We start from the raw sequence: 15,719 nt of genomic DNA on the forward strand, positions 1-15,719 counted from the left end.
CACCAACCCAACTCCCTCAAGAATAACCGCTGGCATTGGCATCAGAAACAGAGAAACAGACCAAGAGAACAGATCTGACAACCCAGAAACACTCCCCCAAGCCCATGGAAAAACGGCGGGAACACGGATCCAATAAGGGTCCTGGGATAAACCACAGGACCCTGACAAATAAGAATGCATGCTTTCCTTGTGTGTGTGTGTGTGTGTGTGTGTGTGCCCGCACGCGTGCAGGAGCCCCCCACACACACACACACACAGGGCCACACACACAAACACACTCCCCCCGACCAGTCTCAAATGGATGGCAAAACATAAGGCAATCAAGAAAGAAGATGTTTCGGAGAGATATCTCTGTGTCTGGAAAGGAGAAGGATGGAGGCTGTGCAAAGTACTGAGTTGTCAAGGGAAAGATCCAGCGGCTCCCGCCTATAATCCCAACAGCTCGGGAGGCTGAAGCAGGAGCAGGGCGAGATCCAGGCCAGCCTCTGGCAAAGCCAGGCTCTCATCCGCTCACCGAGACCCTGCCTCTCAATAGAAGCCAAAAGGGGCCTTCAGGTGGGGGGCGGGAGTGGGCGGGGGTCGCTCACCGGTCCAGTACCCCTTCGTTGGATCCCCCCAAAGGAACCAACCAAACCACCAGAAGCGCTGAATACCGTTCAGAAATGGGTTTTTGTATCCCACGGGCCGCCTGGTGCCTTGGGGCTCTTCAAACTCGCCCCCTCGGGCTGATAGTCAGGCCTTTGGAGCCAATGGCCACAAGTTCATTCCACGGAACCCCCGCCAGACTTCCTTTGGAGGTTCCTGCCAAGGAATCACCCTCGCCCTGTGGAGCTAAGCTTCCCCAATCCTCTTGGCTCTCCGGGCCTCCATTCCTGGGCTCCCAACAGGACCTAGACTCCTCAGAGTCAGTTCCGGTTTCCCTGGCAAATCGCTGTCCTGGGACCCAGGGCCACAGAAGGGCGTGTCCCTGAAATTCAGTCTCCCCGTGCGCCCAAGAGGGAGAAGACTAGTCCGCGAGTCGGGTGGTACCGAGACCCAGGCTCTAGCCGGGGTGGCCGCTCCTGATTGGACCCAGGTTCTGCCCACCCAATCCAGTGCATGGGTGGCGGGCGCAGAAGTGGATGGGAGCTGAGCTAGCGGGTGCTCCTGGAAAGAGACAGGTGGGCGGGGTCCTTGAGGGCGGGGCGGGGCGCACACTCGGGCAGGGGGGCGGAGCCAGGGGCTCTATAAAGCCCAGGTCGGCCTGCCTCTGCAGCCTCATTCCTTCTGGGACAGCGCCAGGCACAGGTGCTTCCAGCTGAGGCCCGGCGCCCTGAGGACCAGAAGCACACCCGCCCAGCGGCGCTCGGGGCAGCACCAGCGCGCCCGGAACAAGCGGCCAGCCGTTGCCAGGGCCCCGATACCCCGGCAGAGCGACAGCGGACCGAGTCCAGGGCCGAGGCCGAGCCGGCCACCCGAGATGGCGTCCGAGGAGGTGCTGCTGCGAGCCGTTCGCAAGCTGCAGGGGCGCCTGGCCACCAGGACCCGCCCTGACAAGCTCCAGAAAGACTTGCAGCAGCTCTCCGCCTTGCCCCTCACCGCACACATCCTGCAGGAGACAGGTGTCAGAAAGATGGTCAAGAGCTTGCGCCACCACGAGCTCCTTGGCGGCCCGGCCAGGGACTTGGCGGCCCGGTGGAAGAAGCTGGCTCTTCTGGAGGCCGACCCCGGGCGTGGTCCGCACGACTCCCAACTGGCAAAGGAAATCACGGACACGGGCTCCCGAGAAAACTCGAGAAAACTCGGCAGTCCATCCCGCCGGACCGGGCACGGACCCAAAAAGCACAGAGACCTGGAGAGGTCTCCCAGGCGTGAGAGGAGAGAAGACGGGAGCAAGAAGCGCCCCCGGCTGGCAGCGTTGCCTGCACCCTGGCGCTCTTGGGATGGCTGCCCTGCTCGGGCCTCCGGGGGGCCTACCGGTCCTCATCCGATGTGCGGGGACCACTCCGCTTCCCCGGAGGACACGGAGCCCTCCGCTCGTGGCCGCGTGCCTGTCGAAGGCCGGGATGGTCCTTTTCAGGCCACCACGGGACTCCCGCGAGCAAGTGCCCTGCATGGGCCCCGGGGGAAACACGACCTGCTGCCCAGAGCAAGAGAGACCGATGACCAACTCGAGGATCCCAACGGTAAGATGGAATCCATCTTCTCATTTGGACAGGAAAGGAGAAGGAGCTCATGGAGCCCCCAGACAGCGTGGGACCTGGCAGGAGGGACGGAGGGAGGGAGGTCGAGAGGAGCTAAAATGTGGATCCTTGCAGTCAATTCTTCTCTCCCAGTGACAGAAGGAGCCCTAGAAGGGAGAGAACCATCCATCCAAGACAGCAGTCCGGGTGGTTGGGTGGTTGGGTGGTTGGGTGCGGGGAGGGGAGGGGCAGGGGAGGCATCCCTTCCCCGGTGAATCCAGTACCATCCATCCTCTACCCAGAAAGTGAGCCCCCCAAGCCCGGCTCGGCTGCTGAAGAACAGGCAGAGCGCCTGCGGGCTGCGGGCTGCGGGCTGCGGGCTGCTGATTCTTGCTTTCACTGTGGTTGGTGCTGATACCCTTTCCGTTTTCGGTTTGTTTGTTTTTTAATTTTTGTTTCCGTTTTGTTTCCTCACCCCCCACCCCCCACAGACGGACAGCCAGAGGAGGAGTTCTCGGAGGCGCCCACCATGTCTTTCGAGGCGTACCTCACGTATGATGAGCGGCCTGGGAAGAAGAAGAAAAAGGCGAAGACTTCGGCCAAGGCACGGAAAGCAGAAGCTTCCAAGAGGTCGAGCCAACACCTGGACTCGGCGGAGAACTTTCCTCCTCTGGTGACTGCAAAGCAGTCGGCGGGGCCGCAGCCTGCCCAAGGCCAAGGCGGTGGGGCCAGGATGGAAGGGGTCTCCCGAGAAGCCGCTGCGGTGCTGCCTGGCACGCCGTCCCCCAGCCTGTGGGACCCACCCAGTCCCCCTCCTGATGAGGATGATGATGCGCCGATGAGCTTCTTTGCACCCCATGCAACAGCGCTCTCTTCACCTCAGAAAGAGGAAGAAGCTGGCTTCGCTGGAATGCGAACTAATTCCAGGACACCCGTGTTCTCTGGTGGCAAACGTGACCATCTCGCCCACACGACCTGGCTCCCACGGGGCAGCCAGGGAGTTGCAGACCAGGATTCCCTGTGGGAAGAGAGGGCGCTCCCGCATTCTCCTTTCGGGTCTGCTCTGGACAATTGCACACCCGAGCAGCTGTACCACGCGGAGAGATGCCACCAAGGGACCGCGGAAGAGTCAGATGGGCTCTGGAGACTGCACTGTGGCCAAGAATTTAAGGGAGAAACGCCTAAGGAGAACGAGTCCTGGAGGGAGATGTACCTGCGGCTTCAGGACGCCCGAGAGCAGCGACTGCGAGCACTCACCTCCCAAATACGATCCAGACATCCTCAAGAGCCCCGAGGCCGACAAACCAAGATGGTCTATTTCAAGTCACCCGGTGAGGTTCCAAGGAGGCACGGCCAGTTTGGGACACTAGCAGCGGCCGCCTCAGGAAGACCCAACTTCCAACCAGCCCAGGACCCCAGGGGAGGCAGAGACACGCCCTCCAGCACCAGCAGCAGCAGCAGCAGCAGCAGCAGCAGCTGCAGAGGCATCAGAGGCAGCAGCTTGGATGCTACAAGTGAGACCGCAGCAGAGGCCTCTTGGAACCCTGTCAGAGCTCACCGCGGGGCACCAGTGGCCAACACCAGAAAAGCCAAGGCTAAGGACATCCCCCCACTCTTGGCCAAGACCCTTAAGGACTACAGGAGAGTCATCTCCCGAAGATGAACTCAGCCCTTGCCTTGGACATTTGCGATTTCCAAAGGAGGCTTCGATCTCTGCCAAACGTGGACTCTCTGCCCTGTGCTTTGCGCGTGTCCCTCGCGGGAGAGCTCGATGCCAGTTCACTGCCTTTGTTTCCTTTCTTGTCACCTGAGCCCCTCCTAAGCCCTGATGTTGTTTTCATGTAGAAATCCCCCTGATTGAATTTTAGACTAATAAAGGCCCGTCAAAGCTCTCAGTTGTCTATTTGGGAAGGACAGCGGGCTTTCTTACACATGGCCCCAGGAGCCACTAGTTCAAGGACTGGTGAATCTGACTAACTGTGAAAACAAACAAACAAACAAACAAACAAACAACAACAACAACAATACCAAAATAAATAAATAAAGAGCAAGTTTTGGGGAGGGGAGGGTGGTAAAGCACCCTTCTGTTCAACACCCAGTACAAGGGGAAACAGCAGCAACAACCAAAGGCAAACGAGAGACCGAAATGAAAAGTACAACAAGAAGAAGAAGAAGAAATGAGGACGAGCCAATGGCGGTGATGCGCGCCAGTGACGCCAACGGTTCAGGAGGCTCACAAAGGCGCGCAGAGAGTTCAGAGCCAGCCTCAGCCACTTAGCGAGGACAGAGCAACTCGGTGAGACCCTGTCTCAAAGTAAAGTACAAAAAAAAAAAAAAAAAAAAAAAAAACCTGCTAATATAATATGCCTCAGGGGTTGAAAGCCCCCGCCCCCCTCAGTACAATGTCCGGTTATCTAATCCAGAAACAAAGAAAACCACACCCACCAACCCAACTCCCTCAAGAATAACCGCTGGCATTGGCATCAGAAACAGAGAAACAGACCAAGAGAACAGATCTGACAACCCAGAAACACTCCCCCAAGCCCATGGAAAAACGGCGGGAACACGGATCCAATAAGGGTCCTGGGATAAACCACAGGACCCTGACAAATAAGAATGCATGCTTTCCTTGTGTGTGTGTGTGTGTGTGTGTGTGTGCCCGCACGCGTGCAGGAGCCCCCCACACACACACACACACAGGGCCACACACACAAACACACTCCCCCCGACCAGTCTCAAATGGATGGCAAAACATAAGGCAATCAAGAAAGAAGATGTTTCGGAGAGATATCTCTGTGTCTGGAAAGGAGAAGGATGGAGGCTGTGCAAAGTACTGAGTTGTCAAGGGAAAGATCCAGCGGCTCCCGCCTATAATCCCAACAGCTCGGGAGGCTGAAGCAGGAGCAGGGCGAGATCCAGGCCAGCCTCTGGCAAAGCCAGGCTCTCATCCGCTCACCGAGACCCTGCCTCTCAATAGAAGCCAAAAGGGGCCTTCAGGTGGGGGGCGGGAGTGGGCGGGGGTCGCTCACCGGTCCAGTACCCCTTCGTTGGATCCCCCCAAAGGAACCAACCAAACCACCAGAAGCGCTGAATACCGTTCAGAAATGGGTTTTTGTATCCCACGGGCCGCCTGGTGCCTTGGGGCTCTTCAAACTCGCCCCCTCGGGCTGATAGTCAGGCCTTTGGAGCCAATGGCCACAAGTTCATTCCACGGAACCCCCGCCAGACTTCCTTTGGAGGTTCCTGCCAAGGAATCACCCTCGCCCTGTGGAGCTAAGCTTCCCCAATCCTCTTGGCTCTCCGGGCCTCCATTCCTGGGCTCCCAACAGGACCTAGACTCCTCAGAGTCAGTTCCGGTTTCCCTGGCAAATCGCTGTCCTGGGACCCAGGGCCACAGAAGGGCGTGTCCCTGAAATTCAGTCTCCCCGTGCGCCCAAGAGGGAGAAGACTAGTCCGCGAGTCGGGTGGTACCGAGACCCAGGCTCTAGCCGGGGTGGCCGCTCCTGATTGGACCCAGGTTCTGCCCACCCAATCCAGTGCATGGGTGGCGGGCGCAGAAGTGGATGGGAGCTGAGCTAGCGGGTGCTCCTGGAAAGAGACAGGTGGGCGGGGTCCTTGAGGGCGGGGCGTGGCGCACACTCGGGCAGGGGGGCGGAGCCAGGGGCTCTATAAAGCCCAGGTCGGCCTGCCTCTGCAGCCTCATTCCTTCTGGGACAGCGCCAGGCACAGGTGCTTCCAGCTGAGGCCCGGCGCCCTGAGGACCAGAAGCACACCCGCCCAGCGGCGCTCGGGGCAGCACCAGCGCGCCCGGAACAAGCGGCCAGCCGTTGCCAGGGCCCCGATACCCCGGCAGAGCGATAGCGGACCGAGTCCAGGGCCGAGGCCGAGCCGGCCACCCGAGATGGCGTCCGAGGAGGTGCTGCTGCGAGCCGTTCGCAAGCTGCAGGGGCGCCTGGCCACCAGGACCCGCCCTGACAAGCTCCAGAAATACTTGCAGCAGCTCTCCGCCTTGCCCCTCACCGCACACATCCTGCAGGAGACAGGTGTCAGAAAGATGGTCAAGAGCTTGCGCCACCACGAGCTCCTTGGCGGCCCGGCCAGGGACTTGGCGGCCCGGTGGAAGAAGCTGGCTCTTCTGGAGGCCGACCCCGGGCGTGGTCCGCACGACTCCCAACTGGCAAAGGAAATCACGGACACGGGCTCCCGAGAAAACTCGAGAAAACTCGGCAGTCCATCCCGCCGGACCGGGCACGGACCCAAAAAGCACAGAGACCTGGAGAGGTCTCCCAGGCGTGAGAGGAGAGAAGACGGGAGCAAGAAGCGCCCCCGGCTGGCAGCGTTGCCTGCACCCTGGCGCTCTTGGGATGGCTGCCCTGCTCGGGCCTCCGGGGGGCCTACCGGTCCTCATCCGATGTGCGGGGACCACTCCGCTTCCCCGGAGGACACGGAGCCCTCCGCTCGTGGCCGCGTGCCTGTCGAAGGCCGGGATGGTCCTTTTCAGGCCACCACGGGACTCCCGCGAGCAAGTGCCCTGCATGGGCCCCGGGGGAAACACGACCTGCTGCCCAGAGCAAGAGAGACCGATGACCAACTCGAGGATCCCAACGGTAAGATGGAATCCATCTTCTCATTTGGACAGGAAAGGAGAAGGAGCTCATGGAGCCCCCAGACAGCGTGGGACCTGGCAGGAGGGACGGAGGGAGGGAGGTCGAGAGGAGCTAAAATGTGGATCCTTGCAGTCAATTCTTCTCTCCCAGTGACAGAAGGAGCCCTAGAAGGGAGAGAACCATCCATCCAAGACAGCAGTCCGGGTGGTTGGGTGGTTGGGTGGTTGGGTGCGGGGAGGGGAGGGGCAGGGGAGGCATCCCTTCCCCGGTGAATCCAGTACCATCCATCCTCTACCCAGAAAGTGAGCCCCCCAAGCCCGGCTCGGCTGCTGAAGAACAGGCAGAGCGCCTGCGGGCTGCGGGCTGCGGGCTGCTGATTCTTGCTTTCACTGTGGTTGGTGCTGATACCCTTTCCGTTTTCGGTTTGTTTGTTTTTTAATTTTTGTTTCCGTTTTGTTTCCTCACCCCCCACCCCCCACAGATGGACAGCCAGAGGAGGAGTTCTCGGAGGCGCCCACCATGTCTTTCGAGGCGTACCTCACGTATGATGAGCGGCCTGGGAAGAAGAAGAAAAAGGCGAAGACTTCGGCCAAGGCACGGAAAGCAGAAGCTTCCAAGAGGTCGAGCCAACACCTGGACTCGGCGGAGAACTTTCCTCCTCTGGTGACTGCAAAGCAGTCGGCGGGGCCGCAGCCTGCCCAAGGCCAAGGCGGTGGGGCCAGGATGGAAGGGGTCTCCCGAGAAGCCGCTGCGGTGCTGCCTGGCACGCCGTCCCCCAGCCTGTGGGACCCACCCAGTCCCCCTCCTGATGAGGATGATGATGCGCCGATGAGCTTCTTTGCACCCCATGCAACAGCGCTCTCTTCACCTCAGAAAGAGGAAGAAGCTGGCTTCGCTGGAATGCGAACTAATTCCAGGACACCCGTGTTCTCTGGTGGCAAACGTGACCATCTCGCCCACACGACCTGGCTCCCACGGGGCAGCCAGGGAGTTGCAGACCAGGATTCCCTGTGGGAAGAGAGGGCGCTCCCGCATTCTCCTTTCGGGTCTGCTCTGGACAATTGCACACCCGAGCAGCTGTACCACGCGGAGAGATGCCACCAAGGGACCGCGGAAGAGTCAGATGGGCTCTGGAGACTGCACTGTGGCCAAGAATTTAAGGGAGAAACGCCTAAGGAGAACGAGTCCTGGAGGGAGATGTACCTGCGGCTTCAGGACGCCCGAGAGCAGCGACTGCGAGCACTCACCTCCCAAATACGATCCAGACATCCTCAAGAGCCCCGAGGCCGACAAACCAAGATGGTCTATTTCAAGTCACCCGGTGAGGTTCCAAGGAGGCACGGCCAGTTTGGGACACTAGCAGCGGCCGCCTCAGGAAGACCCAACTTCCAACCAGCCCAGGACCCCAGGGGAGGCAGAGACACGCCCTCCAGCACCAGCAGCAGCAGCAGCAGCAGCAGCAGCAGCAGCAGCAGCAGCAGCTGCAGAGGCATCAGAGGCAGCAGCTTGGATGCTACAAGTGAGACCGCAGCAGAGGCCTCTTGGAACCCTGTCAGAGCTCACCGCGGGGCACCAGTGGCCAACACCAGAAAAGCCAAGGCTAAGGACATCCCCCCACTCTTGGCCAAGACCCTTAAGGACTACAGGAGAGTCATCTCCCGAAGATGAACTCAGCCCTTGCCTTGGACATTTGCGATTTCCAAAGGAGGCTTCGATCTCTGCCAAACGTGGACTCTCTGCCCTGTGCTTTGCGCGTGTCCCTCGCGGGAGAGCTCGATGCCAGTTCACTGCCTTTGTTTCCTTTCTTGTCACCTGAGCCCCTCCTAAGCCCTGATGTTGTTTTCATGTAGAAATCCCCCTGATTGAATTTTAGACTAATAAAGGCCCGTCAAAGCTCTCAGTTGTCTATTTGGGAAGGACAGCGGGCTTTCTTACACATGGCCCCAGGAGCCACTAGTTCAAGGACTGGTGAATCTGACTAACTGTGAAAACAAACAAACAAACAAACAAACAAACAAACAACAACAACAATACCAAAATAAATAAATAAAGAGCAAGTTTTGGGGAGGGGAGGGTGGTAAAGCACCCTTCTGTTCAACACCCAGTACAAGGGGAAACAGCAGCAACAACCAAAGGCAAACGAGAGACCGAAATGAAAAGTACAACAAGAAGAAGAAGAAGAAATGAGGACGAGCCAATGGCGGTGATGCGCGCCAGTGACGCCAACGGTTCAGGAGGCTCACAAAGGCGCGCAGAGAGTTCAGAGCCAGCCTCAGCCACTTAGCGAGGACAGAGCAACTCGGTGAGACCCTGTCTCAAAGTAAAGTACAAAAAAAAAAAAAAAAAAAAAACCTGCTAATATAATATGCCTCAGGGGTTGAAAGCCCCCGCCCCCCTCAGTACAATGTCCGGTTATCTAATCCAGAAACAAAGAAAACCACACCCACCAACCCAACTCCCTCAAGAATAACCGCTGGCATTGGCATCAGAAACAGAGAAACAGACCAAGAGAACAGATCTGACAACCCAGAAACACTCCCCCAAGCCCATGGAAAAACGGCGGGAACACGGATCCAATAAGGGTCCTGGGATAAACCACAGGACCCTGACAAATAAGAATGCATGCTTTCCTTGTGTGTGTGTGTGTGTGTGTGTGTGTGTGCCCGCACGCGTGCAGGAGCCCCCCACACACACACACACACAGGGCCACACACACAAACACACTCCCCCCGACCAGTCTCAAATGGATGGCAAAACATAAGGCAATCAAGAAAGAAGATGTTTCGGAGAGATATCTCTGTGTCTGGAAAGGAGAAGGATGGAGGCTGTGCAAAGTACTGAGTTGTCAAGGGAAAGATCCAGCGGCTCCCGCCTATAATCCCAACAGCTCGGGAGGCTGAAGCAGGAGCAGGGCGAGATCCAGGCCAGCCTCTGGCAAAGCCAGGCTCTCATCCGCTCACCGAGACCCTGCCTCTCAATAGAAGCCCAAAGGGGCCTTCAGGTGGGGGGCGGGAGTGGGCGGGGGTCGCTCACCGGTCCAGTACCCCTTCGTTGGATCCCCCCAAAGGAACCAACCAAACCACCAGAAGCGCTGAATACCGTTCAGAAATGGGTTTTTGTATCCCACGGGCCGCCTGGTGCCTTGGGGCTCTTCAAACTCGCCCCCTCGGGCTGATAGTCAGGCCTTTGGAGCCAATGGCCACAAGTTCATTCCACAGAACCCCCGCCAGACTTCCTTTGGAGGTTCCTGCCAAGGAATCACCCTCGCCCTGTGGAGCTAAGCTTCCCCAATCCTCTTGGCTCTCCGGGCCTCCATTCCTGGGCTCCCAACAGGACCTAGACTCCTCAGAGTCAGTTCCGGTTTCCCTGGCAAATCGCTGTCCTGGGACCCAGGGCCACAGAAGGGCGTGTCCCTGAAATTCAGTCTCCCCGTGCGCCCAAGAGGGAGAAGACTAGTCCGCGAGTCGGGTGGTACCGAGACCCAGGCTCTAGCCGGGGTGGCCGCTCCTGATTGGACCCAGGTTCTGCCCACCCAATCCAGTGCATGGGTGGCGGGCGCAGAAGTGGATGGGAGCTGAGCTAGCGGGTGCTCCTGGAAAGAGACAGGTGGGCGGGGTCCTTGAGGGCGGGGCGTGGCGCACACTCGGGCAGGGGGGCGGAGCCAGGGGCTCTATAAAGCCCAGGTCGGCCTGCCTCTGCAGCCTCATTCCTTCTGGGACAGCGCCAGGCACAGGTGCTTCCAGCTGAGGCCCGGCGCCCTGAGGACCAGAAGCACACCCGCCCAGCGGCGCTCGGGGCAGCACCAGCGCGCCCGGAACAAGCGGCCAGCCGTTGCCAGGGCCCCGATACCCCGGCAGAGCGACAGCGGACCGAGTCCAGGGCCGAGGCCGAGCCGGCCACCCGAGATGGCGTCCGAGGAGGTGCTGCTGCGAGCCGTTCGCAAGCTGCAGGGGCGCCTGGCCACCAGGACCCGCCCTGACAAGCTCCAGAAATACTTGCAGCAGCTCTCCGCCTTGCCCCTCACCGCACACATCCTGCAGGAGACAGGTGTCAGAAAGATGGTCAAGAGCTTGCGCCACCACGAGCTCCTTGGCGGCCCGGCCAGGGACTTGGCGGCCCGGTGGAAGAAGCTGGCTCTTCTGGAGGCCGACCCCGGGCGTGGTCCGCACGACTCCCAACTGGCAAAGGAAATCACGGACACGGGCTCCCGAGAAAACTCGAGAAAACTCGGCAGTCCATCCCGCCGGACCGGGCACGGACCCAAAAAGCACAGAGACCTGGAGAGGTCTCCCAGGCGTGAGAGGAGAGAAGACGGGAGCAAGAAGCGCCCCCGGCTGGCAGCGTTGCCTGCACCCTGGCGCTCTTGGGATGGCTGCCCTGCTCGGGCCTCCGGGGGGCCTACCGGTCCTCATCCGATGTGCGGGGACCACTCCGCTTCCCCGGAGGACACGGAGCCCTCCGCTCGTGGCCGCGTGCCTGTCGAAGGCCGGGATGGTCCTTTTCAGGCCACCACGGGACTCCCGCGAGCAAGTGCCCTGCATGGGCCCCGGGGGAAACACGACCTGCTGCCCAGAGCAAGAGAGACCGATGACCAACTCGAGGATCCCAACGGTAAGATGGAATCCATCTTCTCATTTGGACAGGAAAGGAGAAGGAGCTCATGGAGCCCCCAGACAGCGTGGGACCTGGCAGGAGGGACGGAGGGAGGGAGGTCGAGAGGAGCTAAAATGTGGATCCTTGCAGTCAATTCTTCTCTCCCAGTGACAGAAGGAGCCCTAGAAGGGAGAGAACCATCCATCCAAGACAGCAGTCCGGGTGGTTGGGTGGTTGGGTGGTTGGGTGCGGGGAGGGGAGGGGCAGGGGAGGCATCCCTTCCCCGGTGAATCCAGTACCATCCATCCTCTACCCAGAAAGTGAGCCCCCCAAGCCCGGCTCGGCTGCTGAAGAACAGGCAGAGCGCCTGCGGGCTGCGGGCTGCGGGCTGCGGGCTGCTGATTCTTGCTTTCACTGTGGTTGGTGCTGATACCCTTTCCGTTTTCGGTTTGTTTGTTTTTTAATTTTTGTTTCCGTTTTGTTTCCTCACCCCCCACCCCCCACAGACGGACAGCCAGAGGAGGAGTTCTCGGAGGCGCCCACCATGTCTTTCGAGGCGTACCTCACGTATGATGAGCGGCCTGGGAAGAAGAAGAAAAAGGCGAAGACTTCGGCCAAGGCACGGAAAGCAGAAGCTTCCAAGAGGTCGAGCCAACACCTGGACTCGGCGGAGAACTTTCCTCCTCTGGTGACTGCAAAGCAGTCGGCGGGGCCGCAGCCTGCCCAAGGCCAAGGCGGTGGGGCCAGGATGGAAGGGGTCTCCCGAGAAGCCGCTGCGGTGCTGCCTGGCACGCCGTCCCCCAGCCTGTGGGACCCACCCAGTCCCCCTCCTGATGAGGATGATGATGCGCCGATGAGCTTCTTTGCACCCCATGCAACAGCGCTCTCTTCACCTCAGAAAGAGGAAGAAGCTGGCTTCGCTGGAATGCGAACTAATTCCAGGACACCCGTGTTCTCTGGTGGCAAACGTGACCATCTCGCCCACACGACCTGGCTCCCACGGGGCAGCCAGGGAGTTGCAGACCAGGATTCCCTGTGGGAAGAGAGGGCGCTCCCGCATTCTCCTTTCGGGTCTGCTCTGGACAATTGCACACCCGAGCAGCTGTACCACGCGGAGAGATGCCACCAAGGGACCGCGGAAGAGTCAGATGGGCTCTGGAGACTGCACTGTGGCCAAGAATTTAAGGGAGAAACGCCTAAGGAGAACGAGTCCTGGAGGGAGATGTACCTGCGGCTTCAGGACGCCCGAGAGCAGCGACTGCGAGCACTCACCTCCCAAATACGATCCAGACATCCTCAAGAGCCCCGAGGCCGACAAACCAAGATGGTCTATTTCAAGTCACCCGGTGAGGTTCCAAGGAGGCACGGCCAGTTTGGGACACTAGCAGCGGCCGCCTCAGGAAGACCCAACTTCCAACCAGCCCAGGACCCCAGGGGAGGCAGAGACACGCCCTCCAGCACCAGCAGCAGCAGCAGCAGCAGCAGCAGCAGCTGCAGAGGCATCAGAGGCAGCAGCTTGGATGCTACAAGTGAGACCGCAGCAGAGGCCTCTTGGAACCCTGTCAGAGCTCACCGCGGGGCACCAGTGGCCAACACCAGAAAAGCCAAGGCTAAGGACATCCCCCCACTCTTGGCCAAGACCCTTAAGGACTACAGGAGAGTCATCTCCCGAAGATGAACTCAGCCCTTGCCTTGGACATTTGCGATTTCCAAAGGAGGCTTCGATCTCTGCCAAACGTGGACTCTCTGCCCTGTGCTTTGCGCGTGTCCCTCGCGGGAGAGCTCGATGCCAGTTCACTGCCTTTGTTTCCTTTCTTGTCACCTGAGCCCCTCCTAAGCCCTGATGTTGTTTTCATGTAGAAATCCCCCTGATTGAATTTTAGACTAATAAAGGCCCGTCAAAGCTCTCAGTTGTCTATTTGGGAAGGACAGCGGGCTTTCTTACACATGGCCCCAGGAGCCACTAGTTCAAGGACTGGTGAATCTGACTAACTGTGAAAACAAACAAACAAACAAACAAACAAACAACAACAACAACAATACCAAAATAAATAAATAAAGAGCAAGTTTTGGGGAGGGGAGGGTGGTAAAGCACCCTTCTGTTCAACACCCAGTACAAGGGGAAACAGCAGCAACAACCAAAGGCAAACGAGAGACCGAAATGAAAAGTACAACAAGAAGAAGAAGAAGAAATGAGGACGAGCCAATGGCGGTGATGCGCGCCAGTGACGCCAACGGTTCAGGAGGCTCACAAAGGCGCGCAGAGAGTTCAGAGCCAGCCTCAGCCACTTAGCGAGGACAGAGCAACTCGGTGAGACCCTGTCTCAAAGTAAAGTACAAAAAAAAAAAAAAAAAAAAAACCTGCTAATATAATATGCCTCAGGGGTTGAAAGCCCCCGCCCCCCTCAGTACAATGTCCGGTTATCTAATCCAGAAACAAAGAAAACCACACCCACCAACCCAACTCCCTCAAGAATAACCGCTGGCATTGGCATCAGAAACAGAGAAACAGACCAAGAGAACAGATCTGACAACCCAGAAACACTCCCCCAAGCCCATGGAAAAACGGCGGGAACACGGATCCAATAAGGGTCCTGGGATAAACCACAGGACCCTGACAAATAAGAATGCATGCTTTCCTTGTGTGTGTGTGTGTGTGTGTGTGTGTGCCCGCACGCGTGCAGGAGCCCCCCACACACACACACACACAGGGCCACACACACAAACACACTCCCCCCGACCAGTCTCAAATGGATGGCAAAACATAAGGCAATCAAGAAAGAAGATGTTTCGGAGAGATATCTCTGTGTCTGGAAAGGAGAAGGATGGAGGCTGTGCAAAGTACTGAGTTGTCAAGGGAAAGATCCAGCGGCTCCCGCCTATAATCCCAACAGCTCGGGAGGCTGAAGCAGGAGCAGGGCGAGATCCAGGCCAGCCTCTGGCAAAGCCAGGCTCTCATCCGCTCACCGAGACCCTGCCTCTCAATAGAAGCCAAAAGGGGCCTTCAGGTGGGGGGCGGGAGTGGGCGGGGGTCGCTCACCGGTCCAGTACCCCTTCGTTGGATCCCCCCAAAGGAACCAACCAAACCACCAGAAGCGCTGAATACCGTTCAGAAATGGGTTTTTGTATCCCACGGGCCGCCTGGTGCCTTGGGGCTCTTCAAACTCGCCCCCTCGGGCTGATAGTCAGGCCTTTGGAGCCAATGGCCACAAGTTCATTCCACGGAACCCCCGCCAGACTTCCTTTGGAGGTTCCTGCCAAGGAATCACCCTCGCCCTGTGGAGCTAAGCTTCCCCAATCCTCTTGGCTCTCCGGGCCTCCATTCCTGGGCTCCCAACAGGACCTAGACTCCTCAGAGTCAGTTCCGGTTTCCCTGGCAAATCGCTGTCCTGGGACCCAGGGCCACAGAAGGGCGTGTCCCTGAAATTCAGTCTCCCCGTGCGCCCAAGAGGGAGAAGACTAGTCCGCGAGTCGGGTGGTACCGAGACCCAGGCTCTAGCCGGGGTGGCCGCTCCTGATTGGACCCAGGTTCTGCCCACCCAATCCAGTGCATGGGTGGCGGGCGCAGAAGTGGATGGGAGCTGAGCTAGCGGGTGCTCCTGGAAAGAGACAGGTGGGCGGGGTCCTTGAGGGCGGGGCGGGGCGCACACTCGGGCAGGGGGGCGGAGCCAGGGGCTCTATAAAGCCCAGGTCGGCCTGCCTCTGCAGCCTCATTCCTTCTGGGACAGCGCCAGGCACAGGTGCTTCCAGCTGAGGCCCGGCGCCCTGAGGACCAGAAGCACACCCGCCCAGCGGCGCTCGGGGCAGCACCAGCGCGCCCGGAACAAGCGGCCAGCCGTTGCCAGGGCCCCGATACCCCGGCAGAGCGACAGCGGACCGAGTCCAGGGCCGAGGCCGAGCCGGCCACCCGAGATGGCGTCCGAGGAGGTGCTGCTGCGAGCCGTTCGCAAGCTGCAGGGGCGCCTGGCCACCAGGACCCGCCCTGACAAGCTCCAGAAATACTTGCAGCAGCTCTCCGCCTTGCCCCTCACCGCACACATCCTGCAGGAGACAGGTGTCAGAAAGATGGTCAAGAGCTTGCGCCACCACGAGCTCCTTGGCGGCCCGGCCAGGGACTTGGCGGCCCGGTGGAAGAAGCTGGCTCTTCTGGAGGCCGACCCCGGGCGTGGTCCGCACGACTCCCAACTGGCAAAGGAAATCACGGACACGGGCTCCCGAGAAAACTCGAGAAAACTCGGCAGTCCATCCCGCCGGACCGGGCACGGACCCAAAAAGCACAGAGACCTGGAGAGGTCTCCCAGGCGTGAGAGGAGAGAAGACGGGAGCAAGAAGCGCCCCCGGCTGGCAGCGTTGCCTG

General features: G+C 59.4%; 3 protein-coding genes across 3 annotated transcripts; all 3 read left to right on the forward strand.

Annotated features, from left to right (window-relative positions):
- The first annotated feature begins 1,459 nt into the window (after positions 1-1,459).
- On the forward strand, positions 1,460-6,023 carry LOC144249946 (elongin-A-like). Its single transcript, XM_077792183.1, has 4 exons — positions 1,460-2,165; positions 2,465-2,566; positions 2,654-3,493; positions 5,860-6,023. Exons 1-4 carry the CDS (start codon positions 1,460-1,462, stop codon positions 6,021-6,023), a joined length of 1,812 nt encoding a protein of 603 aa, XP_077648309.1.
- A 40-nt stretch (positions 6,024-6,063) lies between these two features.
- Positions 6,064-8,437, forward strand: LOC144249947 (elongin-A-like). Its single transcript, XM_077792184.1, has 4 exons — positions 6,064-6,769; positions 7,069-7,191; positions 7,251-8,090; positions 8,346-8,437. Exons 1-4 carry the CDS (start codon positions 6,064-6,066, stop codon positions 8,435-8,437), a joined length of 1,761 nt encoding a protein of 586 aa, XP_077648310.1.
- A 2,237-nt stretch (positions 8,438-10,674) lies between these two features.
- Positions 10,675-13,040, forward strand: LOC144249948 (elongin-A-like). The gene is made up of 4 exons (XM_077792185.1): positions 10,675-11,380; positions 11,680-11,781; positions 11,869-12,708; positions 12,949-13,040. Exons 1-4 carry the CDS (start codon positions 10,675-10,677, stop codon positions 13,038-13,040), a joined length of 1,740 nt encoding a protein of 579 aa, XP_077648311.1.
- The last annotated feature ends 2,679 nt before the right edge of the window (positions 13,041-15,719 follow it).

Source organism: Urocitellus parryii, chromosome 13 (genome assembly GCF_045843805.1).
Source record: "Urocitellus parryii isolate mUroPar1 chromosome 13, mUroPar1.hap1, whole genome shotgun sequence".
Lineage (NCBI taxonomy): Eukaryota > Metazoa > Chordata > Mammalia > Rodentia > Sciuridae > Urocitellus > Urocitellus parryii.

Excerpts from the sequence above, each read along its gene's own strand:
- LOC144249946 (XM_077792183.1), top strand. The coding sequence starts at position 1,460 with ATGGCGTCCGAGGAGGTGCTGCTGCGAGCCGTTCGCAAGCTGCAGGGG. Across the intron at positions 2,166-2,464 it reads CCAACTCGAGGATCCCAACG|AAAGTGAGCCCCCCAAGCCC; the intron begins GTAAGATGGAAT and ends TCCTCTACCCAG. Across the intron at positions 2,567-2,653 it reads TGATTCTTGCTTTCACTGTG|ACGGACAGCCAGAGGAGGAG; the intron begins GTTGGTGCTGAT and ends CACCCCCCACAG.
- LOC144249947 (XM_077792184.1), top strand. The coding sequence starts at position 6,064 with ATGGCGTCCGAGGAGGTGCTGCTGCGAGCCGTTCGCAAGCTGCAGGGG. Across the intron at positions 6,770-7,068 it reads CCAACTCGAGGATCCCAACG|AAAGTGAGCCCCCCAAGCCC; the intron begins GTAAGATGGAAT and ends TCCTCTACCCAG. Across the intron at positions 8,091-8,345 it reads GGTCTATTTCAAGTCACCCG|TGGCCAACACCAGAAAAGCC; the intron begins GTGAGGTTCCAA and ends GCGGGGCACCAG.
- LOC144249948 (XM_077792185.1), top strand. The coding sequence starts at position 10,675 with ATGGCGTCCGAGGAGGTGCTGCTGCGAGCCGTTCGCAAGCTGCAGGGG. Across the intron at positions 11,381-11,679 it reads CCAACTCGAGGATCCCAACG|AAAGTGAGCCCCCCAAGCCC; the intron begins GTAAGATGGAAT and ends TCCTCTACCCAG. Across the intron at positions 11,782-11,868 it reads TGATTCTTGCTTTCACTGTG|ACGGACAGCCAGAGGAGGAG; the intron begins GTTGGTGCTGAT and ends CACCCCCCACAG.